The sequence below is a fragment of the Paramisgurnus dabryanus genome, chromosome 3 (assembly GCF_030506205.2).
Source record: "Paramisgurnus dabryanus chromosome 3, PD_genome_1.1, whole genome shotgun sequence".
Lineage (NCBI taxonomy): Eukaryota > Metazoa > Chordata > Actinopteri > Cypriniformes > Cobitidae > Paramisgurnus > Paramisgurnus dabryanus.
This window is the reverse complement of record NC_133339.1, coordinates 46,517,061-46,539,573: the sequence shown is the minus strand read 5'-3', so window position 1 is coordinate 46,539,573 and position 22,513 is coordinate 46,517,061. Positions and strand designations below refer to the sequence as shown.

At 39.7% G+C, this 22,513-nt stretch overlaps 1 protein-coding gene across 1 annotated transcript in view; it reads right to left on the bottom strand.

Annotated features, from left to right (window-relative positions):
* Nucleotides 1-1,032: 1,032 nt before the first annotated feature.
* The window catches only part of lmtk2 (lemur tyrosine kinase 2), a 36,488-nt gene continuing 15,007 nt past the window's right edge, over nucleotides 1,033-22,513 (bottom strand). The window contains exons 2-14 of the mRNA XM_065290382.2: nucleotides 21,213-21,337; nucleotides 20,959-21,109; nucleotides 20,416-20,492; nucleotides 19,796-19,914; nucleotides 19,596-19,683; nucleotides 10,126-10,256; nucleotides 7,959-8,043; nucleotides 7,300-7,421; nucleotides 6,950-7,099; nucleotides 4,041-6,864; nucleotides 3,817-3,949; nucleotides 3,317-3,571; nucleotides 1,033-3,214 (exon numbers count right to left, since the gene is read on the bottom strand). Of these exons, the coding sequence (XP_065146454.2) occupies nucleotides 3,186-3,214; nucleotides 3,317-3,571; nucleotides 3,817-3,949; nucleotides 4,041-6,864; nucleotides 6,950-7,099; nucleotides 7,300-7,421; nucleotides 7,959-8,043; nucleotides 10,126-10,256; nucleotides 19,596-19,683; nucleotides 19,796-19,914; nucleotides 20,416-20,492; nucleotides 20,959-21,109; nucleotides 21,213-21,337 (4,289 nt within the window). The 3' untranslated portion in view covers nucleotides 1,033-3,185. The remainder of the gene's footprint in view (nucleotides 3,215-3,316; nucleotides 3,572-3,816; nucleotides 3,950-4,040; nucleotides 6,865-6,949; nucleotides 7,100-7,299; nucleotides 7,422-7,958; nucleotides 8,044-10,125; nucleotides 10,257-19,595; nucleotides 19,684-19,795; nucleotides 19,915-20,415; nucleotides 20,493-20,958; nucleotides 21,110-21,212; nucleotides 21,338-22,513) is intronic.

Genomic DNA, 22,513 nt, shown 5'->3' with positions numbered 1-22,513 from the left:
TAACTATATTTTGCTCAATTTTCAACCGATTTTCAAACGGCTTGGTGTGTCATAAACGTCAGGGATGCGGCTATTTAACTGCATACTTGTGAAAAATTACAATTTAAACATCGGCATCAGCACAAATCATAGCCACGTTAATAAGGTTTGTAATACACCAAACCGTTTGTAAATCCGTCAAGAATTCAGCAAGTTACGAGCATTTTAGTTGGCGTATGTCACTCACCTTCCGTCCACAGCAGCAGGGAGCAGCACTATGGCAGCACTGACCTAAGATGGCCGCCAAGTGACGACACAGCTGACTCCGCCTTGAGCCATCTAGCCTTTATACATATCTATGGCTGAAACCGTCTATAAATGATACATTTGTTGAAATGGTCTCTTAATTTTTTTCTGCAGCTGTATACCGGTATATTAATAACATATTATTATTATGTAGCGCATGTGATTATTGTGGACGTGTGGTATTAGTTGTTTTTGCACTTTTCTTACATTTAGAAGAAAATTTTAGTATTTAAGTTTTTCTTGAATCAGGATTTGTTCGTGAAAACATTCATACGCACATTTCACAACAAATTTGTGCATACGTATGCTTAGTGAATGAGACCTAATGTTTGTGTTATTGGTTTGATATGAATTTGTATTTGCAGACCATTTTACTTTCATTCTTATGTCATTATTTATGTTATTGCATTTATTACATTAACAAACATTAAGTTACTGTGTTACATATTGACAAGATTTTAGACTTACAACAGTAGCCAACTGGTTACTGGCTATTATAACATTATACAATAACCCACATGCTCACCTAGGATTTTGTGATTTCAGAAATGTATTTAATTTAAATAAATAAATAAAGTATGACAAGCGACTGATAAATCATAAACGGGTCAGATTTCATGATGCTGTGTGAACAACATGGACACAACTTCCCTACTGTGATGTTATGCTGTTTTTGTTTTCAATAAAGATGTGTAGATAAGCACATACTTTGCTTGTTGAATTGAAATAATGATACAAAGAGACATAGAAGTTCATTTTCATTTAATAAACAGGGTAATTAATTATAAACCATTCCTTCAATGACACCAAGCATGATCATCATCAATATGAAGTAAAAATATCACCATTTTTAAAATGTACAAATTATAAGGATGACCTGCATTTCCCCATTTCATTCATTTTTAATCGTTTTTTTTTTTTTTATATATTTTAATAATTTCACACCCATGATATGTCTCATTCTTTCGCTTTACAAATTGAATCGTACGCTTTACATCATTCCCAATTTACAGACGAAATTAAACATTTATATACACAATTCAACATTAAGTTACACTTTAAAGATGTGCAAGATTAAGCAAAGTATACTGTCAAATAAAACCAAAGAATTTACAAAGTGAACTGAAATCGCGTGCTGGTAATACAGACAGTCAACTCGTCTAAAACATACAGCTTAATGTACTGAATTACAAGGGGATGTACAGTAGGTGTACCCGATTATTTCAACGATAAACCCTAGAAATAAATAAATCTGTCTCGCAATTTACACAATACAACAAAATCAATGTTCTTCATCATTGAAAATATTCAGTGGTATCAAAAGTTCATCTCGCTGATTATTTTAATTTGATTTATATGTACATTCGTTTTTCTAATCTCGAATTATTGTCAAAAAAAGAAAAAAATCTGAGCAGATGGATTAGCAAATATAAATGATTCACAAATGAAATGACCTTTGAGGTACACTGAATAACACGTAAAAAAAAAATGAAAATTACATTTCATATAAGTGATCATACTGGAATTTCCTTCTTAACGCTACGAGCAGCCGTCACCTTTAGAAATTTCTGATAACATTCACATTTCAGTCTCTCTGTACAATCATCTGTGTTTTCATAATTAATCAACAAGAAGATTTATTGTTTTGGTGAAGGTTTAGCTGAAAATATGATTTCTGAATAATAATTATTAGCTGTCAAAAGATTAATCCCGATTAATTGCACACAAAATAAAAGTTTAATTGCATACAAAATAAAAAAGTTTATATATATATATAAATAAAAGAAATTCTTAAATGTATACATGTATGTGTGTATTTTTATATACATAATAATTAAACACAATACACAAACAAATATATTATGCAAAACAAACTTTTATTTTGTATATGATTAAATCGCAATTAATCTTGACAGCTCTAATAATAATATATAAATAATAAAATGTTTGGGTCATATTTATTTAAAAGTCAGCCATTATAATTTATGCAAGTATCAATCAAAGAAGTGACTAGCTTTATTATGAAAATTTGCCATACAGAAAAAAAACTGCATCATGCAAAGCCTCATTTCTTCTTAATCTTGGCTTAAATATGACTCAAACATGTTATTCACAGGTTTTGTGAGATTAATCTTTATACCGAATCTACTCAAGTTCAAGAAGCTTTGCTAGTTGAAACACAGTTTTCTTCACATAAACACCCTGAAGTGCCGCCATTAAGATTTACAGACTCCTACTGAATAAACTTGAACGATGAAAACTGCTCATAATTTTAAGACTTTTATTAGTGTTTCATGTCCTGATTCCTCAGCTGCCCAAATTCGGACTTCTTTCAATAACAAAAAACACTGAACCTATGCGTTGTTCGGGTGAATGTGATGCACTATTAAACACTGTACAAAAATATCTGTGCAGGAGAGGCATACTGATATGACTCTTGCTTCTAGAACCATTCGAAACCATCACACCAGATTTCACGTTAAAAAAATTAAAATCCAGTGTAAAAGGCGATTATCGTACAATTTGAATTGCACGAGCCTGTGAGCTCATTAGTGTTTAAGAGAGGATCCACTGGTTGAACCATAGATTTCAGCTTAACAGCGAAGAGAAATGCATGAGCAAGAGAGTACACATACAGACGACAAAAGTGAGGCAGGACACTTAGGAAGCGTGTGAAATTGTCTGAAGCAAAGTTCCTCCAAAGTGCACAGATGAAAAACTTTTAGTGGAAATTTGGATCTCATCTGCAGAATACAGGAAGTGGTCACAGGGCATTCAGAGGCATTGATGCCACGAGCTCGGTCTCTGTGCAGCCCCCTTCATTTCTCCAAATAAATACCAATTACCAAACAAAGCCTTCGACGCATGTGTCTTCAACATATAAATATGAATCTAAAACATTAATCTTTTTCTCCATCTTCACCGCTTCCTGAAAAAGAAAAAAGTGCAAAGAGACGTTGAAATTCACTATGATGTGTTATTGCTCGCTCTAAAGTGTTGGCTTATATCTGGATCAGAGTGCTTGACTTACCCCCTTGCTCAATGTCAGAGTCTGTGAGGTGGGTAAGAGAGAAGCTAGCCATGCTGGCTGGGGAGATGGAGAAGCGGGAGTAGTTTGAAGGGCTGTTCCAACTCTGTTCCAGGGTGCGATTGGCAGGAGGTGGGGAGAAATACTTGGAAGCCGCAGAAGAGCCGGTAGTCCTAGTGGAAGAATGATCGCCGGTTGCTTTGGAAAGGAAACTGGGCTCTGGAGATGGGAAGTCATCATCCCACTCAAATGCACCACCTATCAAATATATTTGAAAGGTTTGGCAGAGGTTAACTAACAACTGGGGCTGGGTGGTATATCAAGTTTCGGTTATATATTAGTATTTTAAGAGATGATATCATCGATTATCTGTATGGTCTGATATGACCCTCATTCTTTGCAACAGAAGCTCTGCTAGAATCGCTGAGCCATACTAACCAAATTTTATTCAAATTTCAATAACACAGCAAGAATTAAAATGGAAATAGACACCAAATAGTTACCTTCTTCATCTGTGGAGCTCTCAGAGTTAGCAAATCTATTAAGGTAGCTGGAAGAGGCCACTGGACTGCTGAATTCAGACACTTGTCTACTGGGGTCAACAGTATGATCACCAAGTTCCTTTGTTGGAGTTTCCTGTTTAAATAAATACAGGTCAAATGCAGTCTCTGCTAATAGACATAATCAAGATGAGCTTCTTAGTGTGGATGCAAGGAAAACATCAAACCTGGTCGAAAAGGTAGACAGTAACATCATCAAAGAAGGACACTCCACGTCTGTCACTGGCCTCTTCCATTGTCCGTTTAGCACTTTGGGGGGATTTGGATTTCAGCAAGCTTTTGAGGTTGAGAGAACTATTGTTTTCTGAAATAATAACAGGTACTGGGTGCACAACATCATCCTCACTACATTCCGAGCTGGAACTATGCAATCGGTAAGCACGCATGTCCTCATCTGATTCATCACTGTTTTCATCTTCTTCATCAGCATCCATTCCATCCTCTGGCCTGAACTCCAGTGAAGAGCCGTCAAGCTTTCCTAAATACCTCCCCTCCATATCCGACTCCCTCTTTTTCACATCCCCAGCATACGTTCTTGTTAGTTTAGCATGAACCATGACATCTGTAGGGGGCGGCTGGGTTGAGGTAGAGGATGTCGTTTCATGTTGTGGGCCTGGAGTTTGGTCTGACAAAAGGTCAGGAAACTCAGAGGCATCAACAGATGCCACATTTTCCTGGCTCCAGTCCTCCTCCGTAGTGAGAACCAACTCAGGAAGAGGAGTCCATTTGACCTGTGCATCACCATTAGTTGGACCAGATTCAGGTGATGTAACGGTCTCGGACACCAAAGGCTCCTCAATAACAGCTTGCAATGCTTCCCCTCCATCAGCTTCTCGATTGCTCTGAAGCCAAAATGAAGCATCTACCAGATTGCTTCCATTGATGTCATCACTCTTCTTATCAAGCTCTTCATTGTCTGAGAAGTAAGCGGAGTCTCTGTAGTTTCCACTCAAAGGAACTTCACCAGGCTCTTGCTGGTGATCAACTCCATCACCATTTTCCTGAACATCAGGTACGCTGTCTACCTCAGACACAACAATTTCTGGAGGTACAAGTGCTGTAGGCTCCACAGCGAAACCTATTCCACTCTCTTCAGAGGACTCCCTCATTTCAGTTTGAGAGTTCCACTCTGGTGATTCCAGGTTTTCGGTTTCATACCCACTGTCAGCAGCTTTGTACGGGGGTTGAAGCTTATTCACGTGATTTTCTGATGACTGTCCATGCACCACGTCTCTGTGCATGTCCAAAGAATCTAATGAATCAGGTGTTTCGGCAGAGTTCTCAATGGTATGAAAAGTGGATAAGGTGCTATCTTCTAGTAGGCTGTCCTGACTTAATCGGTCAAGAGACGATTCTGACACCAACAGTGCGGACGTGTCCTGAGTTGCATGGTTGCCCAATAAAGTTTCATCTTGATCGATGGCTTCTGATGGTAGAGTATCCTTGGACATCTTGTCCAGCTCCATTATATCCCTCTTTGGGTCAGTACTTAGAGCTTCAGTTAGGGAACCTTCACCAACGACAGATGAAGTAATAAAGCTAATCTCGGTTGACTCACTGACTCCAACATACTGGCCATTCTCCTTAGAGGCTCCAAAACATTTTTCAAGGCTGGGGGATTTGGCATCTATGAACAAAGTATCGATAGTGGCACTTTCAAGAGACCGATGACTATCGGATGGACTGTCAACAACGACCTCGACACTTTCAGAGGTAGACTCGGACGAAGAATAAGCCCCAGCTTTCGGAGAAAGCAAAGAGCCATTTGTATCTGGCAGCTGGTTGCTACGGGGTTCTCCTGGTATTAATAAATCAAAAGGCACCATTGATTCATTTCCTTTCAAAGGCGAGAGAAAATCTTCTAGGATTGGGTTGACCAAGTCCAAGAATTCATCCTTAAGCTGATCACAGTTCTCAGCAGATTTTAACGACTCACCTGTAAGGTTTACACTATCTGAGACATCAGTCTCAATGATGGGGCCGGGCAGAGATTTGTCCTTCATTAGGTTGTGATCTTTGAGGAACAAAAAGTTTTCGGCAAGACTCTCAGTGTTAAGAAGCTTCATCACATCTGCACTCTCTTGATCAGAGACCCCCAGATGACTAGCTTCTGGTCCAAACCCTAAAAGAGTCTTTTGAAACGCATCACTCGCCTCTCTACTATTTGTTTCTCCATCAGGATCCCTCTTCGGTACGTTCATCTCTGGGAGATCCATAAAAACTCCCCCAAATGGATGAGAATTGTCCAGTTTTGAATCACCCTCACCAAAAATGTTTGCATGGTAAGGACTTTCATGTTCACTTGAGGACCAAGTGTGGCTATCTTGAAGATAAGAGTCTTTTGAATCAATGCTCTGATGGAAGAAATCGGCATCTGTGCTGGACTCATCGAGCCTGACATCCTGTAAGACCACGTACTGTTGATGTTCTGATTCGTTGGAACCATCGGCACCTTGACTCTCCCCCATCCCAACTTTTCTTTCATCCAGCTCCTCCAACTTAATGAAATACTCATTTTCAGAGGATGCTTTATGTGCGTCAAACACCGGCAAGGTCCCTGGGACTCTGCTAACCTCAGCTTGAGCTTCAGCGTCAGGGAAGTGAGCCTGAATATCTTGCCGTGGCACTGCAAAGAACATACTGTGATAATTCAGAGTAGTGTCCATGGCAGACCGACTGTGACTGTCATAATGGTCATGCTTGGCTGCCTCCCACACGTACTCGAAACTTAGGCCATGACTTGTTTCGGTGACCGTGAGCACCTCGTCTGGTTCTCTGCCATCGTCAAACTGCTCTAGGATGGGGAAAGAGGAGTGACTGATGGTGGCTTGACGGGTGGAGGGATTGGGTTTGAGAGAGCTCCAGCGCTGCTCAAAGTCATCTTCCACGTCTTTCTGGCCCTGCATACGGAGATAAGTAAGCAGGCGGTGGACCTCTTCAGCAGTTGCTCTCTTGTCTGGAGGCAGCCAGCAAAACTGCAGAACCTCATACCTGTAGACCAAAGCACATTGTTAAACTGTAATGTTGATTAACTCATCTTGTTTCTACAAATGTGTGTCATTTTTAAAGGACTAACCATCTTTCTGAGTAGGGCAAGTCCAGCTGTGGCTTGAGAAGTTTGACTTGTCGATCTTTGAGCACATGATGGAGCACTTCCCTATCTGACAGGTGAGGATATGGCTGCTTCGCGCTCTCAAACAGCTCCCACAGTGTCACTCCCAATGCCCTAAAAACACAAATCTAAATGTTATGGACTTATAAAAATTAACACTTCACAGCATCACTTATTTCAACAATAACCAATACTTATTTATTTGTTTCCCTATTCATATCTAATGTAGTTCGATATAGACAAATTAACATAAGAGCGATGTGTGTGTGAGCTGGATTGATGTATCAAACCCAATACTTATTTTAGATACCTACCAAACATTGCTGGGTTTAGTCTGTTCTGATGTAATCAAGCCTCCATGTAGCTCACCAATCAGCTCGGGAGCAAGCCAGCGGAGAGCCACACATTGGTCATCTTCTGTGGTTATGTAATCCTCCTGTGAAAAAGAAACAGTTTAATCAACTAATTATAATTAATTTATTATGATTACAATAATATTTGATGTATCCTACAATATATATTAATAATTCTCCCATTTTCTGTAGTTTCTTTTCATGTAAAGCTGCTGTATATGCATTAAGTGAAGTCTTTCTTCAATGGTATTTACAAAATAAAACCAAATTTAAGCAAGTGATGCCTTTAAATAGGGTGACCATACGAGCCATTCTTCCCGGCCAGGATTTCGGTGCGTCTTCCGGAAGTCCTATTTGTTGACCGCATACTCCATTTATTTAAAAACATAAGACATACAATTGTAGTTTAATTCTTACCTTAAACTGTAACAGTTGCTTTTCTGTAATAATAATAATAATCATCTATGACGTATGCTGTCGACAAATACGACTTCCTGAAGACGCACCGAAATCCAGGCCAGGACGCGTCCAGGAGACTGGCACGTATGGTGCCATTCTACTTTAAATAAATAATTTTTTAAAATGTGAAATCCTGTAAGTAATATTTTTGTAAGCTTTACCTTAAAACTAGTCGATCCGATCCCATAGTCTCCTACTTTGACAGTCAGGTCAGTCGTAAGATAGCAGTTTCGCAAAGCCAAATCACTGTGAAAAGAAAATAAAACAAATATTTAAAAATGCATGTCACATTGATTGAATACTGACTACATCTCCTAAACTCAAACTTATAAACACCTGTCCACATATAAAAGGTTTCATCTGAAGAACGTGCGTTGTCATGGTTACATGGTCTCTGTTTGCAGCCAGTTTGTAAGTAACGTTGTATACATTATAGTACACATTTTAAACAGCAAATTTAGCTTAGTGTTGTTTTTTTATACGCTTAAGCTATAAAATATGAATTAAGGTACCGTAGTTTCCGGACTACAAACCCCCTCAACAGTCTCACCCCCTCAACAAAGATATTGGACTTCCTTCTTTCAATGATGCAAAATGATGATTTTTACATAATTGAAAGAAGGAAGTGCAACACTGAAATCTGTATTTCTCCTGTCTCAGAGGCAACTGAGGAAATGATGCACGACCATTCAAAAACATGACTGGGGTTCTAACTATACAAAGCTTTATGCAAATGGATGAAGTGTCCCTTTAAGTCTGGCTGGCACATCCAATTATCTTAATAAAGATGTCATCACCTATATTCACATCCATGTAATACAAATGCATGCTGACAGTGAGGACACATCATTAATAGGTGACTGAGTGGCTGTTTTGTGGTTAGGTTGGGTCCGAAGGTTACAGACTAACAGTTGTGTGTGTGTTTGTGTGCAGCTTTTGCTCAACCCCAGCGACAAAATCACTAACGCTGGAGCTTTTCCCAACCCTGGCTGTCATACAGCATCAGGATATTGTTCCCAGTGAGAAAGAAAATGCCCACTGGGACAGGAAGTGAGATGACAGGACATCTGGTGTCTCATTCAGACTGAGATTTCTTGTCTAACCAGTGTCTCTTTTACCCTCTCGCGGGATATCGCTGACACCGGAGCTGTTTGCACACAGAGCGCTGGCCTACTGTCATGCTCACTGAAACAGTCGAAAGATAAATGGACAGATATCTGAGACCCTGCACCCTGCCCCAGGCAAAAGAGGCCACTACAGTACTGTTGGCGGGTCACAGAGGAGAGGAGCTGAAGTTTTGGCCGTACATGGAAAATGAGCGCGCGGACGACAAAACGGAAACAGGCACTGCTGCTGTGGGCGGCAATATTATAACTAAAATATATTATTTTAATATCTGTTTTTTTGGCATACATCTTACCGTCCACACTGTCCAGACTGAATATCCATTTGCATAAAATAAATTATTTCTGTACTCCATCTATGATACGTTTCCTTATTATGTGTATGGGACAATATAAATCATGTAAATGTTATCATATTATTTTGTTCAAATAAATCAAACTAATAATAAATTGTATATAGGTCACGGTCACTGGGCAGATTCCCCCCAGATTTTAAAAAAATACAACTTCGCATCTAAAGCAATCATATTAGTACCTTTCGAAAGGTACTTCAAATTGTACATTATATTCGGTTTGTACACGCATACACATGCAAAAGCAAAACTGACCAACTTCCTCTGATCTCGCAGCTGTTTGGACTTTACACTCATGTAAACTTGCTCATAACAAATGGCTTTGTAGGAGTGGCAAACAGTAAATCAACTTTCAAAGCAAAAATCTAAGAGCCAAATTATTTTCATGACGGGTCACAACAAGACGGAATCTCCATGCCTCCTTTGGAGTTGTAGCCCGGATAACCCCACCCACCAGCCCGCCCTGTACTCCAGGATCCTCTTACGCACAAACCGCAGAATCAACATATCCCAGCAGCGGAGGACAGCCAACACCCCGTAATCCAGGAGAGCGGCGCAATCGGACACCTTTCGGCATATTCTGAGCACGCGGCAGGGTACAGGCGAGCTCAGCATGGCAAGACACCCTAGATAACCTAGCCTAGATCCATAAGACCGCAAGGGTAAGAATGAAAGTGCAACGTTGCCATTCTCAAATCCGTGGCCTTTTTTGGGAAAAAGAGAGCCGGTGCCAAACAGGAAGGCTTGCACGTGCAGGCTGCATATATAAATGACACGCATGCTTATTTGCATGAAGGGCAGGCAATGTCAAACCCACACTAATGGCAAAGTCAAAACTGAAAGTGTCTGACCTGTGCAGGAAGTTGTGTTTGTGCATGTGTGTGACTCCAGCGGCGATCTCGCAGGCCATTTTCTGCAGCTGCAGGAGTTCACCGTTGCTGTACAGCCAATCATGACGAGACACGTAATTCTTCAAATCGCCCTGCAAAACAAAACACAAATGTACATTAAAGCTCCAGAAAAAAAATGTACAAGCAATCACAACAAATACATTAGGTGAAGCTTTTTAATACAAAAGAAACTGCATTTGGACTGAAATGGTATTGTGTTTTCAGGACGTGTATGTAAAAGCTATCAGTCAGAGACGGCCACTGAGGGGCAGTACTTTCTCTCTCTGAACAGATGCTTTACTGCCACCCATGGACTCAACCAAATAAGGCAAAGGTTGTTTAGTAGAGACTACTATATGCTGTGTCACAGCAATTTAAAAATAAAAAAGCAGTGGTAAGGCAGGCCGCTCTGTTGGGTATCTGGACTTAAAGACGAAAGCCAAGTTTAGGAGACAAGACGTGACCCTGTGTGAGACGGGTTTCATTTAACTGCACAAAACAGAAAATGTGACAGAGAAGTCACTTGTAGTTTTTTTTTTTAATTCTTGCATCAATTAATAAAATTCATCTTAAATTCAATGTTTTAAAAATATACATAAGAGACTTTTCTAATCAAATGCAAATCAGCGTCCAGGAGCATGGGGCATGTATAAAAAAGATGTACAATTTACTTGGAAGAATCTTTCCACCATTTCAAGAGTACGCTCAACGACTCAACGGTTTTATTTCATAAGTCTCAGAGGTTGTGCACGCTAGCCCTTAGAGGATCCTGATATCTCCTAGTGACAAAAAGCAAAGAGTTCCCACTGGAACCCTGCTGGAGAAACAGGGTTACCTGCAGTAACATATTCGGTTTTGGTAAAATCAGACTTCCAGTTAGGCAAAGCATAAATTAAACGTGACTATGATGAAATAAGTAATTGTTCTCCCTTTCATTACTACTACGCATTACCTTCCATATTGACTCCTTTTGCCCTTAGCAGTAAACCTGGACCATAAAACCAGTCATAAGGGTCAATTTTTTAACATTTAGATATATACATTATCTAAAAGATAAATAAATAAACTTTTCATTGAAAACATGAGGACTGGACAATGTTTGGCTGAGATGCAACTTTTTGAAAGTCTGGAATCTGAGGGTGCAAAAAAATCTAAATATTGAAAAAATCACCTTTAAAGTTGTCCAAATATAGTCCTTAACAACTGAATCCACTCATAAACAAAGTTTTGATAGATTTACGGTAGGAGATTTACAAAATACCTTCATGCTACATGATCAAGGGTTCCTGTTCCAAATCAAATGTCAAATTCCCTAACTTTCACTGACTAATTTCCTTGACTTATGTATGTCTGAGATGCCGTGAGCCTGATAATGTAGTGTACACCGTGAGATTATTTATTTTTTTTGCTGAAATGCATGACATAAATAATAAATGGCTGTTTAGATTGTATTCTCACTTGAAATCAGTGGAGGCTTTGACCCAACAAGCGTTTTACATTTTGATAAATGCAAACTAAAATTTACAGTGATAAACAAAAAAAAAAAACGATATTCCATGACTTGGACAAAAAAAATAAAAAATTCCCTGACTTCAATGTCTGAAAAAGACCTGCATTTTTCCCCGCTAGCGTTTTTCAAAAAAAAAAAAAATTTGCCAGTCAGCGTCATGATTTTTTATGATTTTCACAAAAGTTTAATGGCTTCCAGAAAATGTTCTTTTTAAAATATATAAACATTCAATAAATTAAATGAAAGAACAGACCCTCTGCTCTTAAACAAAAAAACTAAAATACCACATTTTTATTTGACATAATTCTATTTTTGTGAAGGACTTTTGATAAAGATCAGATTCAGAGCTATCCTGAAAACATACACAGAATTTGAACTGTTTGTCCTAAGGAAATACTTCCAGTTTTATAAGTTGGATAATTGCACCACCTGATGGATAATGGTGGAAAAACGGATTGCCGGTAAAACTCGTCATTGGCAGGGAAGTGTTTTCTCTTATTGGTCGAGTTAACTTGTCAATGGTGGGGAAAGAGTTAAATTCCTTGATATTCCAAAAATTCCCTGACTTTCTATGTCTGGAAAGACCGTCGGTGTTTCTCAATGTCAAGGAAGGATCCTAGGAAGTCAGAATTTTGAGGATGCTGCATCATCTACATCAGTCGAAGGACTGTTCCAAAGTCAAGGATCCTCAGAAGTGCAACCAAAGACTGAGTCCTTTGTTCGAAAAATATCCCATATACAGGAAAGGATGCATATGTGTATCATTTGCGCTCTTCGCACTCTCAAATTACCCACAATTCTATGCGCGCGACGCCGAAAGCACACATTTTTACTGACGTAATGACGCAATGATGTGCACTTGCTAGCCTATTCCATTAACATTTTCCCCAAAGTCTAAAGCCTCGCCTAGCCTCTGAAGGAAGTGACTTGAAAAGACCAGTCCTGCAAAGGAAGTATCCTCGACATTGAAAAACGGCCCTTTAACTCCGCCAGCCTTTTTTTATGTTGCCAGCCAGCGTCAGCATTTTTTATGATTTTCACAAAAGTTTAATGGCTTCCAGAAAATGTTCTTCTTTAAATATATAAACAAACAATAAATTAAATGAAAGAACAGACCCTCTGCTTTCAAACAAAACAACTAAAATATCAAATTTTGATTTGAGATAATTGCATTTTTGTGAAGGACCTTTGATAAAAATCTGATTCAGAGCCATCCTTAAAACATACACAAAGTTTGAACTGTTTGCCCTAAGGGAATACTTCCAGGTTTTATAAGTTTATAAGAGCGCCACTCGGTTAATAATAGCAGACAAACGGATTGCCCAAAAATCCTGTGATTGGCAGGGAAGCGTTTTCTCTTAATTGAGGTGTTAACTTGTCAATGGCCGGGAAAGGTTTAAAATTCCATTATATTCCAGAAATTCCATGACTCGTGGGACCCCTGTGTAGTGTACACCATGGGGTGGTTTTCCGGACAGAGAATAGTTTAAGCCAGGACTAGGCCTTAGTTTAATTAGGAAATATAACTAGTTTTAACAAACATGCGTTTCTAACAACATTATTTGTGTGCATTTTGATGCAAAACAAAGGACACTGATGCGTTTTAAGACATGTTAGTGCAAGTTGTTTTCAGTTTGGACAGCTTGCATTTATTTTAGTCTAGGACTAATCTAATCCTTATCCGGGAAACCGCCCCCATGAGTAAATGTAGCTTAAAAGTAGGGATGCACCGATACCACTTTTTTGGAATACGAGTACTTGCATTTCAGTACTTGCCGATACCGATACCGAGTACTTAATAAAAAAAACATGATTTAAATTTACAGGTAACAGCTTTAGTCATATAATTTAACAAAAAAATAAAGGACTAGTTTTCCAGTTTGTTGTAAACTCTGCCTCTTTGGACAACACATGAGGCATTAACCCCTTACACGCCACTCAAACATAGACATTTCTCAGACCGTGGTATCGATTCCAGGTATCGGGGGACTTTTAACAAGTACGAGTACTTTAGAAAATGTGGTATCGAGGCCGATACCCGATACCAGTATCGGTATCGGTGCATCCCTACTTAAAAGCGTGAAAAGAATAAACAATAAACAGCTGTTTAAATTGTAGTGAGCGGAGGCCTGGACCTGGAAATGGTATTTCTTATGTCACAACTTAACAAACTGATTCTATTTTTTGATAAACGGAAACAAAAATTTAAAGCAACAAACAAAAACCCCTGATTTTCCATGACTTGGACAAAAAATATATAAAATTTCCTGATATTCCAGAAATTCCATGACCTGTGGGAACCCTGCACTCAAAAATAAAGATTTACATAAAATGCTTTACTTATCATCCTTATTAGGGATGTTGCGGTTAAACCGCGTGTCCCATTAAAAATGCCTTTCGGAATTCGATTTTAAATCGCAAGGCTGCGATTCTGTGTTTCATGCACAGCTTGTGCGTGTACTACGGCATTTGGTCAGTAGGAAGTCCTTATCAATTTAAAATCATTATGAGTCGGAGTTGTTTATAACATGCATTTAAAAAAGCAACACTCGTTAAAAAAAATCATTCAAAATATTCTTTATCATCATGAAAATACCTGAAACAATTTGAAGAACAGCGTATAAATATTCCTGTAGACATTTCCTGGGATAGCGTTTGCTATGTTACTTCTTCTGTGGCACAAAGGGAGTTTCTGCACGAGAGCGCCCCCTGGCGTTCGGATATGCTGGGATTTCACCGTAATTCATTCAAATTCATTCATTTGCACGGTTAATCGCTACACCCGTAATCCTTATGTTTTTTTTACACAAAAGAAAATGTATAATTTGGACCCATACAATATATTGTTGGTTATTGCTACCCGTGCGACTTAAGACCAGAGGTCCAGGCTCACATTTAATGTGTCCCTGATGTTGTAATCTATCTGAATGTCTTCAATGCCTAAAAATAAAGACGAGTAAACTAATCCAACATTTCATTAAACAATCTCCCTGTACAGATGAACTGTGGCATTTTAGGGATTTTCTTTATCTTTCATTATCAAGCATTTGAAGAAAGACCAATCTTGTACAGTGAGACAATTATGCCCAGGTCTTATTTCATCACCGAAACAAAAATATACATCATCAAGTAAAGTGTTCCCAAGCTGTCACTGGGGTAGTACCCATTAAAAAGATCTTCATTTGTATCATTTAGGTCCAGACATGTATGCATTCAGTACCTTTAGGTGCAAAGGTGTACATTGACCATTTATATAGACAATGTTTCTGTTTTCTTTAGTTCCTGACATTTAAATTTCACTTTACATTAAATTACAGGTATCTGCTGCTTTCAGATATTCACACACACACACACACACAACGCATGGCAGATCCCTAAAGACCGCCTTTACAGAAGAGACTGTCACTCAATCAGAGAGCAACTGGCATTCTGTAAAGCAGCTCCAATTGCACACCACAGCTATATTTCTATCCAGTGTGCACTGTGTCAGGGTTACTACTGGTTACCAGCCATACACACTTTGAGCCAAACTATACAAGCATTTTTATAGAAAGTACACAATTATAAAAGTCCCAAAATCACGGCATGAGGTGGTGAATTAAAAATACTGCATACTTCACACAGTGTATACTATCTGTCCTTGTCCTTTTATTACCTGGTTGATATTTGCTACATGCAAAAAAATCACTTGTATAAAATGTGCACTTGTATACAAAGCAGCGGGTCACACTGCACACTAATCATGGACCGTATACAAACATCATACTAGTCCGAGACAGCCAAAATTGTGCAGCTGCCATTAAATCACCCAGGCTTCTGCTTTGCTCTTGTGTAAGATACTCCTAAACCGGTCTTTGTCTTGGCCTCTGTGAAGCCAAGCTCTTAGACTTGGGTAGGATCGGATTGGGTCGAAACCCGAGCCGCAACCCTGGCTAAGTAAAGGCCCAGACTGCATTACGCAACAGCGGTCCGTAGTGAGCTCACGCTCTCTGGAGACGGGCGGCATGGCTCGAAGCCATCCACCTGCTCGGGCCCAGAGGAAACCACAGGCATTGTCACTAACAACTGGTCAGGTGTGCAAAATGTTCCTACCCGCCAGCGCTGTGGGACTATCATCATGCTAACTAATTACAGAGTACTAACATGATCTACATCAGCACAAACTGAACCGGGGAATATATGAGATGTCAAGAAAAGTAAACTAGTCAGCACAGACAACGAGTAAGCTTCATAAGCTTTATTGTTTTGCATCTTTTAATGCAGGTTAATGTGCTAGCAAGGAATTTTGTACGTGATGATGACAACCGTTTAGTAAAACGAATTAAAACCTCAATATAAAAGGATCTGTGATCTACAAACACCATTTCTTTTACTTTTCATGTTGTTAACAGACTGTGTGTCATGTATAAACTCTTCTTCACAGTAACTTTTGCAGCATGCTGATAAAATGCACCAACACAGCGAGATGTGAGAGTGACAGTGTTAGTAAAAGAATCTTGTTGCTTTTTTGGGATAAGAGGGAATCTGAGAGCTACCTACTGCAGGCTGTTATGCGGCTCATATCCTTGTCGGGCACAAGCAGCGCGCCCGAAATAGATCAAGAAAAACAGAAAGTAAATCAAGGCGCAAGCAGCAGTCCACTGACAGACAGCGGCTATATAACTTATGATGGATGCTGGCCTAATTAAAGCCTTGGGAACAAATGAAGCAGTGAAGGATGGCGGGTTATCTTTTCTTTCATCGGACATGTTTGATATGAATTTGACAAGCCCAGTGTGACACAAAGACAAGATCCCAGCAAGTGATTCAGTCACTTACAAGGGTTAATAGCATTTGGTGCCGCCTTGCATTGGGCCCTTGCTGACACAAAGGCCAGTGGTGGGTGGGACTTATGTTTAATGATAAGAAAATAAAATGACTTCTGTTATTCAATGCTCTCAAGTGCCACAATCATCTTATAGTTATCTTCATCTAGTGGTGTTTCTCTTTGATTATGCAAGTCATTCATTTATTTACTTGATTTAGAGGAACTTTGGTGTCTATGTTGGTGTTGATTTTTCTGACAGTGAAACCCTGCCTTTCATGTTGACCAAAGATGTGACCTAGAAAATGACCAGTATAACACTTTAAACACACGGTTCTTCTATACAGCCTGGTTTTATTCTGCAGTAAACATGTCATCTCCTCTGACTCAAGTCTATACAGTCCTCATTACTTTTCTGCTCTCAGACACTGGGGTAGGGCTGCTTGATTATGGGGAAAATCATAATCACGATTATTTAACACAATATCTTAATCACTGTATGGTGGCAGTTTGAACACCGGAGAAAATCAATGTTAATATTTGGTACAGTAGCCTTTGTTTGCAATTACAGAGGTGAAATGTTTCCTGTAGTTTTTCACCAGGTTTGCACACACTGCAGGAGGGATTCTGGCCTGTCGCTGAGAAACACAGAGTTTGAGCTCCCTCCAAAGATTCTCTATTGGGTTTAGGTCTGGAGACTGGCTAGGCCACCCCAGAACCTTGATATGCTTCTGTGTGCTTTGGGTCATTGTGATGTTGGAAGACCCAGCCTCGACCCATCTTCAATGCTCTAACTGAGGGAAGGAGGTTGTTCCCCAAAATCTCGCAATACATGGCCCTGGTCATCATCTCCTAAATACAGTGCAGTCACCCTGTCCCATGTGCAGAAAAACACCCCAAAAGCATGATGCTACCACCCCCATGCTTCACAGTAGGGATGGGGTTCTTGGGATGGTACTCATCATTCTTCTTCCTCCAAACACATTTAGTGGAATTATGACCAAAGTCTTCTGCTTTGACTTTCTCCCATGACTCCTCTGGATCTTCCAAATGGTCATTGGCAAACTTAAGACGGGCCTGGACATGTGCAGGTTTAAGCAGGGGAACCTTCCGTGCCATGCATGATTTCAAACCATGACGTCTTAGTGTATTACCAACAGTAACCTTGGAAATGGTGGTCCCAGCTCTTTTCAGGTCATTGACCAGCTCCTTCTGTGTAGTTCTGGGCTGATTTCTTACCTTTCTTAGGATCACTGAGACCCCACGAAGTGAGATCTTGCATTGAGCCCCAGTCCAAGGGAGATTGACAGTCATGTTTAACTTTCTTCCATTTTCTAATGATTGCTCCAACAGTGGACCTTTTTTCACCCAGCTGCTTGGCAATTTCCCCATAGCCCTTTCCAGCCTTGTGGAGGTGTACAATTTTGTCTCTAGTGTCTTTGGACAGCTCTTTGGTCTTGGCCATGTTAGTAGTTGGATTCTTACCGATTGTATGGGCTGGACAGGTGTCTTTATACAGCTAACGACCTCAAACAGGTGCATCTAATTTAGGATAATAAATGGAGTGGAGGTGGACATTTTAAAGACCGACTAACGGGTCTTTGAGAGTCAGAATTCTAGCTGATAGACTGCAGCTGTATCATACAAATAAATAGTTAAAAAATCTTTTTAAAAAAAATTGATTTCTGGATTTTTTTTAGATTATGTCTCTCACAGTGGACATGCACCTACGAAAACAATTTCAGACCCCTCCATGATTTATAAGTGGGAGAACTTGCAAAATAGCAGGGTGTTCAAATATGTATATTTTGGAAAAGAAAAAAGTAAACGAGGATTAAACAAGTGAGCATATGTGCTTGGCCATTTCAGTGGGTCCTCAAGCCGAGGCGCCTATTTGCTTGTTTGTTGTAGTACTTCCATCCTTGAAACAACACACAGCTCAATTGAGGAACCTTATTAGAGGTAATGCTCCCAAAATGCATTCTGAAAGTGTACTAGTCTATACTTTTCACACCCTTGAGTGACCAATAGAGAATATCTTATTTCACCCCCAATGATCATCACTGATATCAGTTGCCTCCCTTTGCAAATAGTGCACTAACTGAGTCTGCTGGCCGCCTGCATTCACACAAACTTGAAGACATCTTGCTGGTCGAGATTGTACTTTATATCTATCATAGTTTGTGACGTGCACACCACAGAGGGTCGCACTTCACCATGGTGGTGCAGTGGTTATAGCAATTGTCACAGCCCTAATGAGGCGCCACGATGCAGCTGATTATATTTTAAACAAGAGAAAGAGTATGCCTCATGTATACAACTTGACAAATACATAAGGATTACTACTTTGTGTTCGGATTTCAGACAGACACGAGAGCTCCTGCATGTGCGTGCGAGCGAGTGACTGAGTGAGCGAGAGAGAGAGAGAGGGGCGCAGCAGTGCAGCTGCTTATGACGCACTGGATTTATAACACAAAACAAAATGACAGAAATGGAATGTGGCACACTAATCGAATTACCTCGATTATCTTGTTTTTGCAATTTAAATGTGCAAAAATCTAAATACTTTAATTGCACAGTACTACGCTGGGGTTGTTTAAGCTGACGGTTCTGAAATCCCGCCCACTCGCGGGAAACTTTCAAATACCGCTGCAACCTGAATGGATGCTTGAGATTGTGTTAGGGGCGTGCGTCATCGAGGCACTGTTTAAGCCCCGCCCAAAAATCCTAAACACAGGAATGTGGAAAAACGGTGTAACTTCACAATTCAGTATTACACACTTCAAACTCTTTATAATGTGTTTCAGCAATACATTTCTAACATTTATAATGTGTTTAGATACAATTATTTTTGTGAAAATTTCATTTTCTCTTTAACTTTTAGAAGTTAAACCTTGAGATTATGTTACATGTGGGGATACTCTCAATCTTTGCCCCATAAACCCTAGTTTAAACTTCTCACATTTCCTTAAAAGACCAAGGCATTGGCTTTGTTGTCTTGCCTTCTTATGGAAGAATCCAACATTACTTTCGAAATTGAGTTTATCATCATAGAGACTGAATTATGAGCGCCTTTAGTGTGTAAAAATACTAGACGACACAAAATAACAATCTTACCAAATCACAGTACTCAAACACAAGGAGGAATGGGATGGCCTCCACACACTGACCAAGACACTGCAGGATATTAGGATGCTGAAGAACTCTGTGAAGATAAAATAATGCTAATTGGACAACAATTCTGAATAAGTCACATTATTTGCGGTTTCATTCATGCCCAAAAATGATCCAGAGTATGTGTGACATGAATATCTCACCTGTACGGGTCTCCCTGCTGAAGAAACTCATTCTGTTCTTTGGAGCTGGCGTTGGGCTTCAGCTCTTTGACCACAACTCGGGAAACTGCGGGTTCAGCATAGATCTCACTGAGCAGGACCTGTTAAGACAGACAGACTGAGTAAAACGAAACCTACAACTGACCAATCCTGTTAACCAATTCAAACAGCCACAAAATCGAAAACAAGGCCTGATTTCAATGCAGCAGAAGACCACGTTCCCATGGCTCAGGTATGCAAAAAAAGAACCAGGAAACATGTTTTTCCCTCAAGTCCTAATCTTAGTAAACACATCTACACACAGGCTGTAGGAGGGCATCTTGAGTGCCACATTACTATCCCTTGTTCACGTCAACCATTGGCCCCTAAGGGCCCCGGCAGTCGGCATAGGGACGAGAGCAAGTACCAACAAGAACATGAGCAACGATTTCAAGATTAATCCTCGGGAGAAAATGTATATTTGGCGTTAACAAATACAACGCTTTGCCTTCACACAATGCATTTGCACGACTGACACATACGTTGGAAAGTTAAAGGCGGCAGTCTATCGAGTCTATCTTTTATACTTTCAGTGTGAAATGTAAACAGAAAAACAGACTTACCTTTCCAAACCAGCCGCTCCCAATCTCCTGAATGTAACTGAGAGAATGTCGCGCCAAACGAAGACTTGATGAGACGTCTGCAAGGGCAAACATACCTCTGGATTAATGCCAAATTATATACTGTAACGCTTCAGTTAGTCTGAATACATTGGTAATAAAGAAGCTTTTAATGCAAAACCCACAGAAGAACCACGTCCATAAAATCAATTACTTCTACAATTACTAGTTTTTTTTATTTCTTTGGATTCACCAATATGTTTCAAGCACCACTACACTAGAACTTTAAAACAAAATTTGACATTCATGTCCATGAAGTGTGCAGCTAGCACATATGAGAAAGGGACTTGTTATAGGTGGCACCAAAAACTTGGGACATGCCTTTCAATGGTTGAAATTAGTGATGCACCGATCAACCAACCCGAGACCAGAATTGGAAGATTTTACGCACAATTAACCTGACCAGTAACCGCCCGTTCAGTCTTTATTTTACTTATTTTTGTACTTTCAAAGATGCAATGATGCAGTAAGGAAGATCTTTCTGACCTGCTACACGGGGCAATTCAAGGTGTGGGGGTCCAGGTAGGGGCACAGGTGGAACAGCCAATGTATAAACCTCAGCAGGAGACTGCATAGAGGGCGTGTCCTCCGCCGGGGGTGTGAAATCAACCTCATCTTCAAAGTGGTCGTCAAACTCCTGAAATCATATTTCAAATGAGAGACATTCTTGAATTGTTTGGAAAGAAATTGTTACATAAAGTATTGAGACTTCGGGGAGGAAAGGATGACATTTTCCTTACCTTAAAGTTGATCTCTTGCTCTTTGCAGCAGGAAACACAGTTGAGCAGCACTAAGACGAGGGCCAGCAGCGCAGCTAAAGACAACAGCAGCGAAACACTCAGAGAGAGATCTCCTGCAGACGCTCCTGGACACACAAACACCTGATTATTACCTAATGTGTTATATACCGGATGAATGATAATCCATTTGATGGAGTCCCTTGAGTGTACTTTAGCAGATTTATTTATAATCATCAAGCCCACGCATGCATTTCATCATTTGTGCGCTTAAGACACAGCGTAGCCATCTAGACTAAACAACACATAACACAACATATGACAGACTTAAAAGAAGCTCTATCCAACAGCTACACAAAAAATATTCAGCAATGAGGTTTTGTGTGAATTAGTTTACTCATTCAAAAATAATTGCAAAAAAAAACTTGCATTATGATTTCAGGCCGTCAGGTCTAGGACAACGCGGAGGTATCGTACACCGGGAGTGCACATTAAATAGCGCAAGCTTAGTCAGATAGTGTCTACTTCAAAATGCAAAATATACAGTAGCAGCTAATGTTAATCGCTAAAGATTTGGGACAAATATTTAATTTAATGAGTGATGCGATAAGGATTTGAGCAACGTCCAGAGTCCAAGCGGACAGACACTGCCAGGCGTCATAAAAAATAATGTTCTGTTTTTAGATTCATGGCGCAACGTGACGTTTCTCGTCGCATCAAGTCGCATTGGATGAAAGGTTATTTTTTGCCAATGCATAAATAGCCATGTTTCCATCTAGGTTTAGCGCTGTTTTTAAGTGAATATGCATAAAAAAGTTCGCGAAATTTGCTGTCTCCAGATCCGCATGTTTGTGTAAAGGGCATTCAAATATTGATTAATATTAAGAGTGTCACGGTTTCGATTTTAAATCGAAATCGATCGAAATTAAGCCACAACCTCGAACTTCGAATTAAAAAATGGAATCGTCGATGCTGCCACGCCCCCATGGCATGCCCAATCAGCTTGCCAAGCTTTTGTAGTGTAAACGCACATGTGGTTGAATGTGTTCGAACAGCCACAGGAGACAGCCTTCTCTCCGCCCATTTATCTAATCTGAGGTACTGTACAAAATGTTTTACGTGTTTTCTGACTTCTGGCGTGAACACACGGTGTACATCGATATTTTTATCCTTTCCTTGATAAAACTAAAGCGGCTGAGCAAAAAAAGGTAAAAAACGAGAATCGAATCGAAACGTGACCTTAAAATAAAAAATAAAAATTTTATTGATTCAAGGATTTTGAGAACCGTGACACTCCAAATAAA